General features: G+C 40.5%; 1 protein-coding gene and 1 pseudogene across 2 annotated transcripts; both read left to right on the top strand.

Moving 5' to 3' along the window:
* The first annotated feature begins 1,421 nt into the window (after positions 1 to 1,421).
* Positions 1,422 to 10,795, top strand: LOC110160273 (UDP-glucuronosyltransferase 2C1-like; annotated as a pseudogene).
* Positions 10,796 to 12,970: 2,175 nt separating this feature from the next.
* LOC110159890 (UDP-glucuronosyltransferase 2C1-like) lies at positions 12,971 to 21,203 on the top strand. Of its 2 annotated transcripts, XM_055156427.1 has the most exons (10): positions 12,989 to 13,032; positions 13,622 to 13,852; positions 15,282 to 15,534; positions 17,245 to 17,531; positions 18,009 to 18,211; positions 19,043 to 19,191; positions 19,653 to 19,781; positions 19,867 to 19,954; positions 20,258 to 20,477; positions 20,837 to 21,203. In XM_055156427.1, the coding sequence occupies exons 3-10, from the start codon at positions 15,289 to 15,291 to the stop codon at positions 21,117 to 21,119; spliced, it is 1,605 nt and encodes a 534-aa protein (XP_055012402.1). In that variant the 5' UTR covers positions 12,989 to 13,032; positions 13,622 to 13,852; positions 15,282 to 15,288; the 3' UTR covers positions 21,120 to 21,203. The 2 variants fall into 2 exon arrangements, with proteins under 2 accessions (XP_055012403.1, XP_055012402.1); XM_055156428.1 differs by lacking the exon at positions 13,622 to 13,852 and having other exon boundaries at positions 12,971 to 13,032.
* The last annotated feature ends 6 nt before the right edge of the window (positions 21,204 to 21,209 follow it).

Below are 21,209 nucleotides of genomic sequence, written 5' to 3'. Positions count from 1 at the left end.
GTGTTGTGTGTGTGTGTGTGTGGTGTGTGTGTGTGTGTGGTGATCAGTGGGGCTGATGGTGCAGATTGGCAGCCTCACTTCCCTCAGTCTGCCCCAGGGCCCTTGTGGCTATAACAGTAGCTAGAGTCAATGAGTAATGCATGAGATTTTAAAGCAACTTTGAGCGTCTAAGAAAAGCCCTGTAGAAGACTAATGCATTATTACTACTAAAACACAGGTATAATAACAGATCTGGTTCTAAGCCCTACATAATTTCCCCTCATTTGACAATTTTGTTTATAATTTTAGTTGGTTGGACTTGGGCAGCAGATGTTACTTTGCACATATATTTTGTACAAGGCCCAAAACCTGTCTCAATTCATCATTTGATTTTGACTTTGTTGGAATAAAAATTTTATGTCATCAAAATAAAGTAATTTGAAAAACGTGAAAAAGCACGTACACTTTATAAGAGGGCTCAAAATAAGCTCCTGTCCATCATGGATCACCCCCAGCACCATCACGCGACAGGAGAGCACCTTTAGGGACAGTCCTGTGGTCCCTGTCCTGTCCCCTCCGCTGACACACCTTGGAAGTCAACTGTCCCCAGAGGTGGGGACTTGCAAGTCGTGATTTGGACTCAAGTCAGACTTTAGTCACTATTTTTAGGACTTGAGGTCTGACTTGATTAAATAGACTAAGACTTGCAGGTCATTGACTTATGACTTGACTCGGTCTTGAGGTCAAAGACTTGACTTAATTGAGACTTGCAGCATAACAACTTGGTTCCACCTCTGTCTGTCCCACATGTCACATACATGTGTACAACACATCCCTATAAAGGATGAATATCCACAAGGATATACTGCTAATTTAATATCTTTTGTGCGTTGCTTTATTTGCTGACGATCTTTAAATTTCCTTTGTGATCAATAAAGTATCTAAATTATATCATTGGGGGACAGGTCAGAATTCTGTGTCAGAATTTGCTGTGTAATTGTCAGATTACATTTTGTATCTACCCGGTTTATGGTTATGGTTATGATTAAGCCTGCAATTACTAGACCGGCACCCACGTAAAATGTGGCATAAAGTTCAATTTTTTTTTTTCTTTTTACTATTGTTGTCAATATTCAAACTCAAAGGTGTGATTTTTTTCAGTTGAAATGAATAAATATGGCAGATTTGTGGAGCCTAACATATACTGATCATGCTTATAAACCCGCAACTTTTGTTCATCCTATTTTTCTGCTTTTCAGTAGTAAAAAAGTTTAATAGCAAAGTGCAGGAGATAAGAGCTGATTCCTGATTGGCCAGCGCAGATAGGGCTGCTGCTCTCTGATTGGTTGGGGGCATTTACATGAAACAGCTTGAAAGTTTTACAGTGACCTCTACCTTGATTTGGCCACATTGTTTCTCTACAGTTCAGTTGGTTCAGCGGTCAGTATCAGCAGGTAAGACTTGTTTCTGGGCTTGTATCCTCAGAAATATTCTGTTTTCTGTGCCTTTAAAGATGCACAGTGTCACTTTTAGGGCACTTCTTAGTATCCATGGAGGTTACATTTTTTTATCCATCTTGCATTTATTCAGTTACAGGTGTTTTAATTGTCTGAAAATATCTCCACCTCTCCACAGACCTGTGTAATCACCAGCTTGTTTCCATAGAGACTGGTTAAGTTGATGCCATGCCGATAAGTAACATCTGAGAAAAGTTACACAGTGCATCTTTAAGTCTGAAAATGATTCTGGCTGGGAAAGAGGAAACACTAGAATAGCCTACATGATACTTTCCAAAATTATAGTTCTATAAAAGTTGGACGAGGCTTAGAATTTTTACTTTCTATATCAGTCACTGCATCCCGTACATTCAGTGCCTTGCCCATGGGTACAATAATGCATCACGATTTATGAAAATTGTGTTTCCTCTCTTGGACGATTTTGACTTAAGGGCGCGGAACAAGTGGGCTGGCTAGTAGTAGTAGTAACAGCAATGAGTAGCAGTGATTTATGATTTTACGTTATTTGAATGCACAAAACAAAATCTGATATTTTCAAATAATTAACCACTAAAAAAAACTTAAGATCATAAGGAGCGGTGCAAGAAACGTAAATATTCAAATGCATCAAAACCATTATTATCACCAGAGCGACAGGAAAGTAATGGGCCTTTCAACAGAAAAGTTACAGAGTGCATCTTTAGCCCCTGGCATAATGGAGCGGTGTAAGAGACACAAATGTTCAAATCATTTAATATTGTCAACATAAAGCTTTTGTCACTTGTAGACTTACTCACCGTGAGAAGAGAAACCAAAACATTTATTCAAAATGTACAATCACTGAAAAACAGGAATTCTAACTGTGAGCTGGGTGACCTCTCCACAGATCTGACCCATACCTTGATAGATACTGACACACTTACTGTCAGTATCTATCTGTGGAACATTCAACAAATGCAAGCAGTATTATCTCCATGGAGACAGGCAGGTGGTGGACACTGCACCAGAAAAGTTAGATAGTCCACAATTAAGACATAAGGCATAATTATGGGTTTCAGTTTACAGTTAAAAACAAAATAGTTTAAAATTGATATGGCAATTGCACAATTGTTTCTATTGTAAAATTCTTGTATAGGTTACATTTTATGAAATATTTTTTGAAATGCAGGATCCATATGCCCTAACCCCTCATCTCCTCTGCAGTGTTACCATGAGGTCCCTGCTCCTGTCTCCAGTCTTGGTCCTGGTTTTGGTCGTGTTCCAGGTTGATCCGGTCTGCGGGGGTAAAATCCTGGTGTTCCCAGGTGAGTTTAGTCACTGGCTGAACATGAAGAGTTTGATCCTGGAGCTGCACCGACGAAACCACTCCATCAGCATCATCGCGCCATCAGGAACTCCATCGGTCAAGTACAACGACACAGAGCTGCAAAAGACCTTCAACTTTATTGTGTTTGAGGTCAGTATTAAACCAGAACTGAACCAGGACTCATTTAGGATTTAACCAGAACTACACCCAGACTAAACTAGGACTAGAACAGGATTAAACCAGGATTTAAACAGGATGGAGCCAGGACAAGGCCTGTCACAATAACACATTTTGAAGGCTATATTATTATATATTGCTTCAGGATATACTGCGATCATATTTTTTGATATTGAAACTACTTTATGTCATTGATACAACAACAATAATGCAAGATAATCCCAGTAATCCATTTTTAACTGGCATCATTAAGATTGCCTGTCCAGCCAGCAGTGTTGGGAAGGTTACTTTTAAAATTTATTCCCCTACAGATTACAGATTACATACACCAAAATGTAGTTTGTAGCGTAATCCATTAAATTACTTAAAGTGAGTAATGTAATCTGAATACTTTGGATTACTTGATATTGTCATGCTTTTTAAACGACATGAACGTAGCAACCACATCCTGAAAATACTTGTTTGTTCTCTTCAAATTGGCTGAGCCCAAGTCTCCATGAACAGGTAATTGTTTGCAGTAGTAGAGAAGCAAAGACTTGGATATATTATTTATTTATCATTATCATTTTGTCTGCTGAAAGACAATAAAAAAGCCCAGTCTTCACCTAAGCAAATAAAAAATATTATTGATGGAGAAATGATTTTTATATGAGATCATGCCTTCAATTATGTCAACCCTACTGTTAGGTGTCACATTGTTTAGACCTAGTTTAGACCTGGTTTAGTCCTGGTTTAGTCCTGGTTTTAGTCCTGGTGTTAGTTCTGGTTTAGAGGTGCACTGGAGTATGCACTCTCCCTCTGTTCTTTAAATATAAAGTGATGTCTGAATTTCAAAAACACAAATGTGTTTTTACCTGTGCACTGCTGGCTCTGTTCTACTGGCTCCTCGACCTCGTCCTTTGTGTGACTGACGCCACCGATGTTATAAAGACGTTTACATTGCTCTTATTGCGCCTGTTTTGTTTGGGTTTCCGGCAATGAGTGGAATTACCTAATAATTTAAAAAATGTGAAAACAGGAAAATACTGCTGTGTAATCCATTTATTTCAACAAAGTAACTGTAATCCAATTACCTCTCATTGAAACAGTAACTGTAACTGAATACAGTTACTCATAATTTGTACTCTGATTACATAACTCCAGTACATGTAATCTGTTACTCCCCAACACTGCCAGCCAGTCCCTTCTACATTCTGTTTGAATCCAGAAGCGTCTGGAATGAGACCACAGAGCGTGAAAAACTTTAGTTCAAACATGAGACGATCCAACCACAGCTGCTATCTTGTATAACGTGTCTCTCACAAATGTGGAAGGTATCTCCTCTTGAAAATTCGTGTAACATTCAGAAGAAAATATATAACTTCTTTTACCTGAGACAAGTAATAGTTTGGTGCTTCAGTTGTTCATTCTGGGAAAATCCATGCTGTTTCTCAGTCATTTATATAGTTTTGTCCTTTTTTTTTTTTTTTTTCCACGTATAAGCAGCCGTGTTTGTTTTTGATTGAGCATGGGTCTCTGATTGGTTAATCCTCCTGTCAATCATTCCCTCTGAAATCATCTCGATACGGCTCCAGATCCACCCATCTTCTTAAAGTTTATGTCAAAACGTGTGGTTTCTGTCTGGTCAAGTCATTAGCCGTAATTATCCTTAGCCAAGTCACCGATTTAACCTTTTAAAGCTCAAATGTTTTTGTATTAATACAAAAATACATACCACTTTTACAAAGAATTATTGATCCCCAAAATGTATTGTTGATAAGTCGATATAGTAATTATCATGACTGAAGCAGGACTGACCTAGAACTGAACTAGTGAAAATAATAGACATTTTACCTGCAGTCATCTCAGTTTAAAGGTGCACTATGTAACTTTTCTACTGGAGTGAATGTGACCTGCTTGTTTCCATGGCTATTAAACATCTGTTGGATACAAGCAGAGGATGCCATTAGACAAAGTTACAGGTCAGATCTACAGAGAGGTGATCCAACTTACAGTAAGAATGCATTTTTTCAAGATATTTTTTAGCAATAAAAAAAATTTAAGATATGTACATTTAAAACCATACTGTAGAAGATTCTCTAACCCTAACCCTCCATGGGAAAAGTTACACAGTGCACCGTTTAGTTCAAGGATTTTGGAGGATGGGAGGGCATCTGACACGGTCCTTCCTCTCCTGTCAGGTTCCTTTCACTGCCCAAGAGTACATGATCTTTCTGGAGGAGTTCATGCACTTCTCCATGTACGAGTCCCACAAAGCGTCCATTATGACCAAAGTTCGTCTGACGTACTCTTGGCTGAGTCATTCCGTGACCATACAGAAACAGACGTGCTATGGAATGGTCCACAACGCCGCGCTGATGTCTCAATTACGCAAGGCCAAATTCGACCTGGTGCTGTGGGACCCCATAAGCCCCTGTGGTGACCTGGTGGCAAAGCTACTCGATCTTCCCATAGTGGCTTCTCTAAGGTTGGTTTCATTATTATTATTATTATTATTATTATTATTATTATTATTATTGTTATATAGGGTTCAAATCAGATACTTTATTATCACTACTGAATACTCATTTTGGCAAGTATCACAAAATCACATTGACAGGACAAAAGTATTATTAGTATTAGTCATATAAAACCATTAAACTAAACATTTCTTCATTTTGTGTTGAAAAAGGAGCATGACTTTATTTTCATTGTGGCATCAAAATCTATATTGAGCTCTTTCTTTAGCATTAAAATCAAGTTTGAAATTTTTATTTTCTGCATTAATATTTATTTAAAAAATGTATTCTTTTAAAGATCAGGGGATTACAGAAATTTATAGGAACTGTTCTTGGTACTGTTCTATGTGAAAATCGTTGAAGCTGTTTAGAATTTTAATAGTTGCACTCAAATAACTGTTTTTCTCTCCTGCTTCTCGTGTTTGATTCCTGCTTTTTTCAGATTTTCATTCGGTGCTGTGGTAGAACGTCACTGTGGCCACGCCCACTTACCTCCGAGCTACGTGCCCTCCTCCCTCTGCCGTACAGTGACATCATGACCTTTAGTGAAAGAGTGACCAGTTTTCTGACCAACCTGCTGAGCTCCGCAGTGTCCGAATTCTTCTGGATGGTCACAATGAATGGATTCTACTCAGAAGTTCTAGGTAAAGGCATTAAAACAACGCTAAACATGCTGTTCAGAGCCAAAAAAGAATAATAAAGTACAATAATATGTATATGTTTTGGTTTTACAGAATAATCAGTATTTGATTTGAACATGTCATCCTCGTATCTGGGGGCATAGTTCAGGTCATGGTCATATTTAAAGAATTTAAAATCAAAATCTTACATATAAGCTTTATTTCCTGGATTAAGTATGGTATTAAAATCATGTTTGAAAATCACAAGATGGATTGATGATATATGTGATATAAATTAGGTCTTAAACAATGTAACTTTTTGGTTGAGGGTCCATCTGCTTGTTTCAATAGATATGTCATCTCTCTGCCTGGAATGTTCCACAGTAGGACACTCTACCTCTCTATCTTACATGTATTGAAGTCTTAGACCGTGTATATGAGTGGACATAGCCAACGCATTAGTCGCCGCGTGCTAAATAGGAAGTTTGCCAGGAGGCTCCTCTGGCTCCAGTTGACTTTACATTTGGATCTTGTCTCCCCTCTCTCTGTAACTGCTGCAGTGAGCCTCGTCATTTTGGTCTTAAAATGTCCGTATTAACTCAATCTACATGATCGCTATTTGTCCATCAAAAAAATCCACAATTTATAACATAAAGCCTGGCTCCAGATTCGCTCCTGTAACCGTTAGCATCGCGAGCCTCATTTGAGTGGCGCTGAACACTATGTGTGACGTCACACTCACTTAGTCCACTTCTTTTATACAGTCTATGATTCAACTACAAGTGGTTTAATAGCTCAGAAATACCTAGAAAAACAGGCATTCTGACTGTGAGTGGGGTCACCTCTCCACAGATCTGATCTATAACTTGCTCTGGTTTGGTCTCCATGAAGATAGAATGGTTTAATGCCATACTGTGAAACATTCGAGACAAAGCAATAACGTCTCTATGGAGAAAAGCATTTAACAGGCCCTCCACCAGAAAAGTTACACAATGCACCTTTAATAACTAATAGTTTTACCTTTTTGTGTAAACTTTCTTTGTGCAGGGCAGTCGACCACCGCGTGTGAAACGATCGGTCGAACGGACATGTGGCTGATCAGAACTTACTGGGGACATCGAGAGTCCAAGGCCCCTCCCCCCAAACTTTCGCTATGTGGGCGGGCTCCACTGTAAACCGGCCAATCCGCTGCCAGCAGTAAGCCGCCAATCACACACAGAAAAACACAGGCTATGAAAGATACAGTTACACAAGATACTTATAAAACAGTTTTGTAGATATGCCAAGTTAGAATCAGAATGTGCAATACTTGAATCTCCAATATACATTTGACAGGCATGTTTTAACACGTGTGTGTTTGTGATCTGAACCTAAGCGATGTTTTCTTACTGGACTTCTGTGCCAATCACAGTTTGTCGATAATGAACACGATGTTCAAGCACAAGGGTGTCCATCAGTACACGTGCACCAGGATGCCCTAGGCCGGAGGTCGATGATTGACTTTTCGACTTCACCCGTGTGTCTTGGACACTCGGGTGAAGAGAGGGGCAGAGCTGTCAACCGATCACCACCTGGTTGTGAATTAGTTCAGCTGGCGGAGGAGGAAACCGGAACGACCTGTCAGACCCAAGTGTATAGTGAGGGTCTGTTGGAAACATCTGGTGGAGCCCTCTGTCAGCAGGACTTTCAACTCACACCTTTGGGAGAGCTTCTCCCAGATTCCGGGGGAGGCTGGAGACATGGAGTCCGAGTGGGCTTCATTCTTGGCCTCTATTGTTGATGCATCTGCTCGTAGCTGTGGTCATAAGGTTTGTGGTCACGGCGGTAATCCCCGAACCCGGTGATGGACACTGGAAGTAAGGGATGCCATCAGGCTGAAGAAGGAGTCCTATCGGGCCTTGTTGGCTCGTGGCACCCCTGAGGCAGCTGACTGGTACTGGTGGGCCAAGCATGCGGCAGCTCAAGCGGATGCAGAGGGGAAAACCTGGGGCTGGGAGGAGTTTGGAGAGGCCATGGAGGAGGACTATCGGACGGCCTCAAAGAGACTCTGGCAAACCTCAGAAGAGGGAAGCAGTTCTTCACCAACACAGTTTACAGTGCAGGGGGGAGAGCTGTTGACCTTGACTGAGGACGTTTTCAGACAGTGGAAGGAATACTTTGAGAATCTTCTTAATCCCAGCGTCACGTCTTCCAAGGAGGAAGCCCAGGCTGGGAACTCGGAGGCGGACTCGTCCATCACCCTGGCTGAAGTCACTGAGGTGGTTGGCAAGCTCCTTGGTGGCAAGGCTTCGGGGTTGGATGAGATCCGTCCTGAGTATCTTAAGTCTCTGGATGTTGTGGGTCTTGGCTGACACGCCTCTTCAACATCGCGTGGCGGTCGGGGACAGTACCTCTGGACTGGCAAACTGGGGTGGTGGTCCCTCTGTATAAGAAGGGGGACCAGAAGCTGTGTTCCAACTACAGGGGAATCACACACCTCAGCTTCCCCGGGAAGGTCTATGCCAGGGTACTGGAGAGGAGAATCTGATCAATAGACGAACTTCGGATCCAGGAAGAGCAGTGTGGTTTTCGTCCTGGCCATGGAACACTGGACCAGCTCTACACTCTCCATCGGGTGCTCGAGGGTTCATGGGAGTTTGCCCAACCAGTCCACATGTGCTTTGTGGATCTGGAGAAGGCATTCGTCCCTGTTCCTCATGGTGTCCTGTGGGAGGTGCTCTGGGAGAATGGGGTCCGGGGCCCTTTACTAAGGGCTGTCCGGTCCCTGTATGACCAGAGCAGGAGCTGTGTTCGCATTGCCGGCAGTGAGTCAGACCTCTTCCCGGTGCATGTTGGACTCCACCAGGGCTGCAATTTTTTCACCGGTTCTGTTCATTGTATTTATGGACAGAATTTCTAGGCGCAGTCAGGGGCCGGAGGGGGTCCAGTTTGGGGACCACACTCAGTTACATTTACTCTAGTTAGGCTATTGCTTTTTCTTCTTTCAGGATCTTGAAGAGTTTGTGAGCTCGGCTGAATCTGGGCTGGTGATCGTCACGTTTGGCTCCATGATAACAAACCTGACGATGGAGCGTGCTGAGGTCATCGCCACTGCACTGGCCCAGATCCCACAGAAGGTCTAAACCAGGACAATACCAGCACTACCCCAAGACTATACCAGGTCTAAATCAAGTCTAAACCAGGACATGTGTGTGTTTTAGGTGATCTGGAGGTACAGTGGACCCACTCCTCGCTCTCTGGGACCAAACACCAAATTGCTGGACTGGATTCCTCAAAATGACCTCCTCGGTACCTCTCTTCATCTCTCTTTGAGTTTGTAGACTTTTAGACAACCAATGCATAAAAGCTCAATAGAGTTAAAAAACTAAGATCATAATGTTTATTTTTAGCTGAAGACACCTCAAATGCCCATAGTCAGATACTTTTGCATTTGATGGCAGACACTTAAAAAAGCACATTGGCACACCTAAAATTTTGCTAAAAGTTCAGCTCAAACTAAAATGCTCCACTTCCAAGGCTTGTACATCCTTGCAGTGTTAATGTATGTAATTGTCAGATACCTTCACTGTCTGTGTATATCTCCCCCTTTAGGCCACCCTCAGACACGCGCCTTTGTGGCCCATGGCGGCACTAACGGTCTGTATGAGGCGCTATTCCACGGTGTGCCTATAGTGGGCATACCGCTCTTTGGTGACCAGTCGGATAACATCGCCCGTCTGAAGCGCCAAGGGGGCGCCATCATGCTCAACTTCAACACCATGACATCACAGGAAATAACGTCAGCCGTCAATGAGGTCATCAACAATCCCAGGTGAGTCTTGTCTTAGCAGAGTTTTAACTTTTAACTTTGTGTTGTTAGAATTAGCATTGTGTTAATTTGCACGGGGATGTGATAGATTTTAGACTTACAGTATATACTTATTGTGAAAAGAGTTATTTATAGTTTTATGAATCATTATTGCTGATTATTACCTTAATTTACTTTTCATTCATATTTTCTACAAATGTTCACAAGACCGGGACAGTATCAGTGGTTTATTGTATCATTTAACCTAACTTAATTATTTATTGATTGGACATAATATGTTTAAGCAGTTAAATAACACTGTTAAATAACACTAAGCCTGCACCTGAATGTGTATGATCTGTCTCTGATGACTCCATATCCCATGATCCTCAGCTACAGGCAGAGCACCCTAAAAGCGTCGACGATACACAGGGACCGTCCCCTCTCCGCCCTGCAGGAGGCAGCGTTCTGGGTGGAGTTTGTCATGAGGAACGGAGCGTCTCACCTGCGGCTGGCCTCCTACGAGCTCAGCTGGTTCCAGTACTACAGTCTGGACGTCGCCGCCTTCCTGCTGATCGTCATGGTCATTGCTATCGCTGTCATGGCAACTATCATCAAAAAGGGACTGAGACTGGGGCGAAGACTGGTCCAGAGATCCAGACCGCATCAGGACTGAAGCCAAGAATAGACAAGGACTGAACTAGGACTGAGCCAGAACTAAGCCAGGACTGAATGAGGACCGAACCAGGACAGTGTTGTCTGTTACGGCTCGCCGCCTGACTCCACCTTGCCCTGTGCTCCCCGTTTGTTTTACCGCTTGTGCATTCTGTATTTCCATATGCTGTGTGGTACCTGGCGCCTGATTGGTGGGGTGTGGTCCCGTCGCTGTTGGGCTGGTTCCAATGTTCCTTGTGCCTGGTTGGAGAATTGACATCCCGCTCCTCCAATCCTCTTCCTACACATCCCATCGCCACATCCAGTAAAAGTGCCATGCACTTGTTTCTCCGGGCGGCAGAATGTCAGTTTCAGTCTGCCACTCTGGCTGACAGACGTATTTCTAGATATCTCCCATTATTAATGTGAATTTGAGTATTCTGTCTATCGAGGTCGTTACCTATTGTTTGTTATAATTGCCAGGTTGGCTCGACCTGTGGGCATTTGTATTGTGTTTATTTATACTTATCCTATTAGAGATATATTGTTTAGTTGTATTTGGAAACTTTGATTTACCATAAACACTGTTTTGTTTTGGGGTTTTTTTGTTATTGAACTTCCTTACTTTCACTTTATAAAGCCACTTACTTCACATCACATCTTGTTTGTGTTACTTTCCTTTGTCTCTAGCTCTGGTTTGTAACATATTGGGGGCTCGTCCGGGGGGTCGTAAAACCCTGTCCCACCTTATTAAATTGGAAATGATTGATTAGTAGGTTTGTATTAGTTATATATGTTAATATATAACTAATTATATATGTTAATTCTGTTGTTTTGTTTCTTAGTTTAGGTTACTTTCTGTATGTACTTTAGTCTGTTTTGTTAATTTACCTTTACCTCCCTGTTAATTAAACATATTTAATTTATTCCATTTCCATCATTTCATTATTTCCATCTTGTTTTTTTGTTTTTTGTTACTTCCCTGACCCCATCAAGGTGGGTCGTAACAGTAACAAGGTGGGAATAAATTAATCAAATCTAAAATAGGATTACGTTTGACCTGAATGAGGTATAAAAACAATTATCTAACAATCCCCAAACTAGGACTGAACCAGGACTAAACCAGCTCTAGTCCAGGTCTGGATCAGGAATTTTCTACAATATTGCCAAAGCGAGAAAGTGAAAATGTTTACTTAAAATGTTGCCTTCTTCTATATTCTCAGTTTTCATAAGAATTCTATAAAAATTAATCCATAAAAAGACTATACTGTCTATATATATATATATATATATATATATATACATATACATACATACATACACACATATATATACATATATATATACATACATATATATATATATATATATATATATATATATATATATATATATATATATATATATATATATATATATATATATATATATATAAGTTATTAACACTTTTAAATCTTAATTGTTTCTATTCTGACCATTAAAAAGGAAAAAAAAATGCATTTCTACAACTCTTATATAAATATTCATATGCCTTGACTTTTTAAGTATAATTTATTTAAGAGTCATTTAAATTGCAAAAATCAAAGCTATAGTTGGTTTAAAAACTTGAAATGACTTGAAGCTCAAAGCAGACAACTTGGACTTTTGGGCCAGTGACTCGAGACTCGACTTGGACTTGCCTGTATTTGACTTGGGATTTGACTTGGATTTGAGGTCAAAGACTTGAAACTTACTTGAGACTTGCAGAATAACGACTTGGTTCCACCTCTGTCTGTCCCACATGTCACATACATGTGTACAACACATCCCTATAATGGATGAATATACACAAGGATGAACTGCTAATTTAAATATATTTTGTGCGTTGCTTTGTTTTCTGACGATCTTTAAATTTCCTTAGTGATCAATAAAGTATCTAAATTATATCATTGGGGGACAGGTCAGAATTCTGTGTCAGAATTCGCTGTGTAATTGTCAGATTACATTTTGTATCTACCTGGTTATGGTTATGGTTATGATTAAGCCTGCAATTACTAGACCGGCACCCACGTAAAATGTGGCATAAAGTTCAACTTTTTTCCCCTTTTACTATTGCTATCAATATTCAAACTCAAATGTGTGTGATTTTTGTCAGTTGAATGATACTGATGGACTAGATTTACATTTTGGTAATTTCTTTGAAAAACAGTTCTATAACAACAGCCCCTGCCTGCCCTCCATCTGAAACAGTGACGTCATACTTATAAACCCGCAACCTTTATTCATCCTATTTTTGTTCTGCTTTTCAGTAGTAAAAGAGTTTAATAGCAAAGTGCAGGAGATAAGAGCTGATTCCTGATTGGCCAGCGCAGATAGGGCTGCCGCTCTCTGATTGGTTGGGGGCATTTACATGAAACAGCTTGAATGCTTTACAGTGACCTCTACCTTGATTTGACCACATGACACTTCTGACAAATGGGCAGCCTGGACTTTGTTTCTCTACAGTTCAGTTGGTTCCAGCGGTCAGTATCAGCAGGTAAGACTTGTTTCTGGGCTTGTATCTTCAGTAATATTCTGTTTTCTGTGCCTTTAAAGATGCACAATGTCACTTTTCTGGCACTTCTTCATCTCCATGGATATTAAACTTTTTATCCATCTTGTATTTAGTCAGTTACAGGTGTTTTAATTTTCTGAAAATATCTCCACCGCTCCACAGACCTGTTTAATCACCAGCTTGTTTCCATAGAGACTGTTAAGTTGATGCCATGCCGATAAGTAACATCTGAGAAAAGTTACACAGTGCATCTTTAAGTCTGAAAATGATTCTGGTTGGGGAAAAGGTAACACTAACGTTCATTCTGTGCCTTGCCCATGGGTACAACAAAAGTGAATCGCTTCCTCTCCAGTGTATTCAAACTGCCATTGCCGAGCCCTTGTTTAAACCTGTCCTTTAATACAGTCCTTCATTCACTGCTCTTTTAAAATCCCGGACACATTGTTCACGAGAGTTCACCGATGAAATGTGACACGTGCAGACTTGTTTTAACAGTTTCGTCCTAGCGTGGAGTGGGTGTGGTAACAAAAAAATTTTTCTAACTCTTTCTTTCTGTACGTCGTCATTTCAGTAGGAAAAGTTGTCAATAACGACATTGGAAGGTTGAGTCGCTGTTACGCAAAGTCCAAGTTATTTGTGCCGTCGTTACGCACACACTGGCGGGTTGGAGGAGCCCATCTCTTCTCCGGGGAAACTGAAAGGACCGAGGAGGAGGAACTAACGGAGAAGACCAAAGCAACTTCTAAATCATTTAACCAGCGTTTTGAAAACTTGGGAGAATTTGAAGTGGATTTTCAGAAAGGTGTGTTTCAACTCCGGTTTGCGCTTTGTTAGAGTAACGTGACTGATTTATCAACTATGGGAGACTTAAGGACGCGGAAGAAGTGGGCTGGCTAGTAGTTGTAGTAATAGCAGTAGTAGTAGTAGTAGTAGTAGTAGTAGTAACAGCAATAAGTAGCAGTGATTTATGATTTGAAGTTATTTGAATGCACAAAACAAAATCTAATATCACTGAACCACTAAAAAACGTAAATGTTCAAATGTATCAAAACCATTATTATCACCATAGAGACAGGCAAGTAATGGACCTTTCAACAGAAAAGTTACAGAGTGTCTCTTTAGCCCCTGGCATAATGGAGCGGTGTAAGAGACACAAATGTTCAAATCATTTAATATTGTCAACATAAAGCTTTTGTCACTTGTAGACTTACTCACAGTGAGAAGAGAAACCAAAACATTTATTCAAAATGTACAATCACTGAAAAACAGGAATTCTAACTGTGAGCTGGGTGACCTCTCCCTCTCACCTTGGCATAGTAGATGCCAAGGTATGGAGTATTATCTCCATGGAGACAGGCAGGTGGTGGACACTGCAGAAAAGTTACATAGTCCACAATTAAGACATAAGGCATAGTTATGGGTTTCATCTTACTTTTGTCACATTCTGATCATAAAAACAAATGACAAAACGCTCTTTTCCTGTTTTCACTCTGTGTGGGAGTGCTCTCCAACTCACAGATGAGGTCAAATATCTTGGGCATTATGTCACCAGTGACCTCCCAGATGTATAGAGACATGTACAGGCAGCAGTGTGAGCTTTATGGTCAGGCCAATATGCTTGTCCGTAAGTCCTCCATGTGCTCCAGGGATGTCAAAATTGCACTCTTTAAATGTTTCTGCTTGCTCTTGTACACTGCGCATATTTGGCGCAACTAACAAGAAAAAGAGTTTGCAGAGTTTGACAGTGGCTTATAGCAATTCTTTGAGAATATTACTGAAAGTGCCAAGGTTCTGTAGTGCCAGTGAAATGTTTGTAAATTGGGGTGAGAGACCCTTTGTCGTCATGATCAGATGTTGTATTTATTCTTTTTTTGTGTAGCCATGAATCTGAGCAGTCAAATCATTGAAGCTCTAGTGTGTCCTGTGAGGAGCTCTGTCAGATTCTCCTCTGAGCTGTGGAGACACTGGTGCTCTTGTCTGTACACATTATAACATGCCATGTATATAAAAAATTTTTATTCTTACTATTTTCTTTTAATACTATGAACCAGATATTACGTGTTCTTAATAAAGACTGAACTGAATTTAATTGTTATATACAAAATAGTTTTAAAATTGATATGGCAATTGCACAATTGTTTCTATTGTAAAATTCTTGTATAGGTTACATTTTATGAAATATTTCTTGCAATGCAGGATCCATATGCCCTAACCCCTCATCTCCTCTGCAGTGTTACCATGAGGTCCCTGCTCCTGTCTCCAGTCTTGGTCCTGGTTTTGGTCGTGTTCCAGGTTGATCCGGTCTGCGGGGGTAAAATCCTGGTGTTCCCAGGTGAGTTTAGTCACTGGCTGAACATGAAGAGTTTGATCCTGGAGCTGCACCGACGAAACCACTCCATCAGCATCATCGTGCCATCAGGAACTCCATCGGTCAAGTACAACGACACAGAGCTGCAAAAGACCTTCAACTTTATTGTGTTTGAGGTCAGTATTAAACCAGAACTGAACCAGGACTCATTTAGGATTTAACCAGGACTACACCCAGACTAAACTAGGACTGGAACAGGATTAAACCAGGATTTAAACAGGATGGAGCCAGGACAAGGCCTGTCACAATAACACATTTTGATATATATTATTATATATTGCTTCAGGATATACTGCGATCAGTAATGATATTGAAACTACTTTATGTCATTGATACAACAACAATAATGCAAGATAATCCCAATAATCCATTTTTAACTAGCATCATTAAGATTGCTTGTCCAGGCAGCCAGTCCCTTCTACATTCTGTTTGAATCCAGAAGCGTCTGGAATGAGACCACAGAGCGTGAAAAACCTTAGTTCAAACATGAGACGATCCAACCACAGCTGCTATCTTGTATAACGTGTCTCTCACAAATGTGGAAGGTATCTCCTCTTGAAAATTCATGTAACAGTCAGAAGAAAATATATAACTTCTTTTACCTGAGACAAGTAATAGTTTGGTGTTTCAGTTGTTCATTCTGGGAAAATCCATGCTGTTTCTCAGTCATTTATATAGTTTTCTCCCTTTTTTTTGTTGTTGTAAGCAGCCATGTTTGTTTTTGATGGAGCATGGGTCTCTGATTGGTTAATCCGCCTGTCAATCACTCCCTCTGAAATCGTCTCGATACGGCTCCAGATCCAAAGCCTGATTCATCAGCCGTTTTCACTTTGTAGAAATTGTCGCAGCATTAGAATTGATTCGCTCGATGGTAGGCGGTACTTTTTTCATTTAGTCAATCTCTGCTATTTGGTTGTGACATAATGCACCGCTAACGGGACTGTTATATTAAGCTTTTCCCAAATCCCATAGGAAGAAGGGCAATAACGTCTTTCCCCTTGATAAAATTCACCAAACATTGTCTTTGTTCCAGCTTTAAATCCTTGATTTCGGGAATCGTTGCCAACACAGAATGTATGGCTCTTCGCTGATTGGCTGGTGCCTGGACCCACCCTTCCAGGATTCTTGCAAACCGTCTAGTGTATTCTGATTCCTGACCTAGTCACTAGAGAGAAATTAAATTGAGCGGAGGCACTAGGTGGCGCCAGCTTGGCTACTGGATCCACCCGTCTTCGTAAAGTTTATGTCAAAACATGTGGTTTCCGTCTGGTCAAGTCATTAGCCGTAATTATCCTTAGCCAAGTCACCGATTTAACCTTTTAAAGCTCAAATGTTTTTGTATTAATACAAAAATACATCCCACTTTTACAAACAATTATTGATCCCCAAAATGTATTGTTGATAAGTCGATATAGTAATTATCATGACTGAAGCAGGACTGACCTAGAACTGAACTAGTGAAAATAATAGACATTTTACCTGCAGTCATCTCAGTTTAAAGGTGCACTATGTAACTTTTCTACTGGAGTGAATGTGACCTGCTTGTTTCCATGGCTATTAAACATCTGTTGGATACAAGCAGAGGACGCCACTAGACAAAGTTACAGGTCAGATCTACAGAGAGGCGATCCAACTTACAGTAAGAATGCATTTTTTCAAGATATTTTTTAGCAATAAAAAAAATTTAAGATATGTACATTTAAAACCATACTGTAGAAGATTCTCTAACCCTAACCCTCCATGGGAAAAGTTACACAGTGCACCGTTTAGTTCAAGGATTTTGGAGGATGGGAGGGCATCTGACACAGTCCTTCCTCTCCTGTCAGGTTCCTTTCACTGCCCAAGAGTACATGATCTTTCTGGAGGAGTTCATGCACTTCTCCATGTACGAGTCCCACAAAGCGTCCATTATGACCAAAGTTCGTCTGACGTACTCTTGGCTGAGTCATTCCGTGACCATACAGAAACAGACGTGCTATGGAATCGTCCACAACGCCGCGCTGATGTCTCAATTACGCAACGCCAAATTCGACCTGGTGCTGTGGGACCCCATGAGCGCCTGTGGTGACCTGGTGGCAAAGCTACTCGATCTTCCCATAGTGGCTTCTCTAAGGTTGGTTTCATTATTATATTATTATTATTATTATTATTATTATTATTATTATTATTATTATTGTTATATAGGGTTCAAATCAGATACTTTATTATCACTACTGAATACTCATTTTGGCAAGTATCACAAAATCACATTGACAGGACAAAAGTATTATTAGTATTAGTCATATAAAACCATTAAACTAAACATTTCATCGTTTTGTGTTGAAAAAGGAGCATAACTTTATTTTCATTGTGGCATCAAAATCTATATTGAGCTCTTTCTTTAGCATTAAAATCAAGTTTGAAATTTAAATTTTCTGCATTAATATTTATTTAAAAAATGTATTCTTTTTAAAGATCAGGGGATTACAGAAATTTATAGGAACTGTTCTTGGTACTGTTCTATGTGAAAATCGTTGAAGCTGTTAATAGTTGCACTCAAACGACTGTTTTTTCTCTCCTGCTTCTCGTGTTTGATTCCTGCTTTTTTCAGATTTTCATTCGGTGCTGTGGTAGAACGTCACTGTGGCCACGCCCACTTACCTCCGAGCTACGTGCCCTCCTCCCCTCTGCCGTACAGTGACATCATGACCTTTAGTGAAAGAGTGACCAGTTTTCTGACCAACCTGCTGAGCTCCGCAGTGTCTGAATTGTTCTGGATGGTCACAATGAATGGATTCTACTCAGAAGTTCTAGGTAAAGACATTAAAACAACACTAAACATGCTGTTCAGAGCCAAAAAAGAATAATAAAGTACAATAATATGTATATGTTTTGGTTTTACAGAATAATCAGTATTTGATTTGAACATGTCATCCTTGTATCTGGGGGCATAGTTCAGGTCATGGTCATATTTAAAGAATTTAAAATCACAATCTTACATATAAGGTTTACGTCCTGGATTAAGTATGGTATTAAAATCATGTTTGAAAATCACAAGATGGATTGATGATATGTGGGATATAAATTAGGTGCTTGTTTCAATAGATATGTCATCTCTCTGCCTGGAATGTTTCACAGTAGGACACTCTACCTCTCTATCTTACATGTATTCAAGTACAGGTGGTTTTATAGCTCAGAAATATCTAGAAAAACAGGCATTTTGACTGTGAGCGGGGTCACCTCTCCACAGATCTGACCTATAACTTGGTCTGGTTTGGTCTCCATGAAGATAGAAAGGTTTAATGAATCCGTGTATCATTCGTTCGTTCATTCATTCTGTGCAAAAGTCCGGCACCGCAATTAAAGTTACGGAAACGGGAAATGGCCGTTACTCGTTACGATTTTTCCATTATTCATTTAAAAACAAAATCGAAAACTGAAAAAAACAAATCCTTATCCGTTTTATTTGAAAAACGAATGAACGAATGATACACAGATTTTAATGCCATACTGTGAAACATTCGAGACAAAGCAATAACGTCTCCATGGAGAAAAGCATTTAACAGGCCCTCCGCCAGAAAAGTTACACAATGCACCTTTAATAACTAATAGGTTTACCTTTTTGTGTAAACTTTCTTTGTGCAGGGCAGTCGACCACCGCGTGTGAAATGATCGGTCGAACGGACATGTGGCTGATCAGAACTTACTGGGACATCGAGAGTCCAAGGCCCCTCCCCCCAAACTTTCGCTATGTGGGCGGGCTCCACTGTAAACCGGCCAATCCGCTGCCAGCAGTAAGCCGCCAATCACACACAGAAAAACACAGGCTATGAAAGATACAGTTACACAAGATACTTATAAAACAGTTTTGTAGATATGCCAAGTTAGAATCAGAATGTGTGATACTTGAATCTCCAATATCCATTTGACATGCATGTTTTAACATGTTTTTGATGTATTGTTTGCAAAAGTATTATCTAATTACTGAGTTTAAAAAATAGATTGAAGGATTGGTTGTGCTCCATGTGTTTGGGGCACATGAAGCACCCATATTATTCACAACATCATTTAATAATTATTTCAGTATTGGATGCAGTGACCAAAATTTTTTTTTTTAAAAGTAGGTAAAAATAGATTGAAGACTGAATGGTAATTTTTAGTCCAACTGTTAAAAACTTAAAACGTGTCAAAGCTTTGGAAAACAGTCACTCAGTTACATTTACTCTAATTAGGCTATTGCTTTTTCTTCTTTCAGGATCTTGAAGAGTTTGTGAGCTCGGCTGAATCTGGGCTGGTGATCGTCACGTTTGGCTCCATGATAACAAACCTGACGATGGAGCGTGCTGAGGTCATCGCCACTGCACTGGCCCAGATCCCACAGAAGGTCTAAACCAGGACAATACCAGCACTACCCCAAGACTATACCAGGTCTAAATCAAGTCTAAACCAGGACATGTGTGTGTGTTTAGGTGATCTGGAGGTACAGTGGACCCACTCCTCGCTCTCTGGGACCAAACACCAAATTGCTGGACTGGATTCCTCAAAATGACCTCCTCGGTACCTCTCTTCATCTCTCTTTGAGTTTGTAGACTTTTAGACAACCAATGCATAAAAGCTCAATAGAGTTAAAAAACTAAGATCATAATGTTTATTTTTAGTTGAAGACACCTCAAATGCCCATAGTCAGATACTTTTGCATTTGATGGCAGACACTTAAAAAAGCACATTGGCACACCTAAAATTTTGCTAAAAGTTCAGCTCAAACTAAAATGCTCCACTTCCAAGGCTTGTACATCCTTGCAGTGTTAATGTATGTAACTGTCAGATACCTTCACTGTCTGTGTATATCTCCCCCTTTAGGCCACCCTCAGACACGCGCCTTTGTGGCCCATGGCGGCACTAACGGTCTGTATGAGGCGCTATTCCACGGTGTGCCTATAGTGGGCATACCGCTCTTTGGTGACCAGTCGGATAACATCGCCCGTCTGAAGCGCCAAGGGGGCGCCATCATGCTCAACTTCAACACCATGACATCACAGGAAATAACGTCAGCCATCAATGAGGTCATCAACAATCCCAGGTGAGTCTTGTCTTAGCAGAGTTTTAACTTTTAACTTTGTGTTGTTAGCATCATCATGTTAATTTACATGGGGATGTGATAAATTTTAGACTTATACTTATTGTGAAAAGAGTTATTGTAGTTTTATGAAATCGTTATTGCTGATTATTGCCTTAATTTACTTTTCATTCACATTTTCTACAAATGTTCACAAGACCGGGACAGTATCAGTGGTTTATTGTATCATTTAATCTAACTTAATTATTTATTGATTGGACATAATATGTTTAAGCAGTTAAATAACACTGTTAAATAACACTAAGCCTGCACCTGAATGTGTATGATCTGTCTCTGATGACTCCATATCCCATCATCCTCAGCTACAGGCAGAGCACCCTAAAAGCGTCAAAGATACACAGGGACCGTCCCCTCTCCGCCCTGCAGGAGGCAGCGTTCTGGGTGGAGTTTGTCATGAGGAACGGAGCGTCTCACCTGCGGCTGGCCTCCTACGAGCTCAACTGGTTCCAGTACTACAGTCTGGACGTCGCCGCCTTCCTGCTGATCGTCATGGTCATTGCTATCGCTGTCATGGCAACTATCATCAAAAAGGGACTGAGACTGGGGCGAAGACTGGTCCAGAGATCCAGACCGCATCAGGACTGAAGCCAAGAATAGACAAGGACTGAATCAGAACTGAGCCAGAAATGAGCCAGAAATGAGCCAAAACCGAGCCAGGACTGAACCAGGACAGTG

This window comes from Boleophthalmus pectinirostris, unplaced genomic scaffold, assembly GCF_026225935.1.
Source record: "Boleophthalmus pectinirostris isolate CB_2022bp ecotype Guang Dong unplaced genomic scaffold, ASM2622593v1 HiC_scaffold_20, whole genome shotgun sequence".
Lineage (NCBI taxonomy): Eukaryota > Metazoa > Chordata > Actinopteri > Gobiiformes > Gobiidae > Boleophthalmus > Boleophthalmus pectinirostris.
This window is presented reverse-complemented; position numbering and strand designations above follow the sequence as displayed.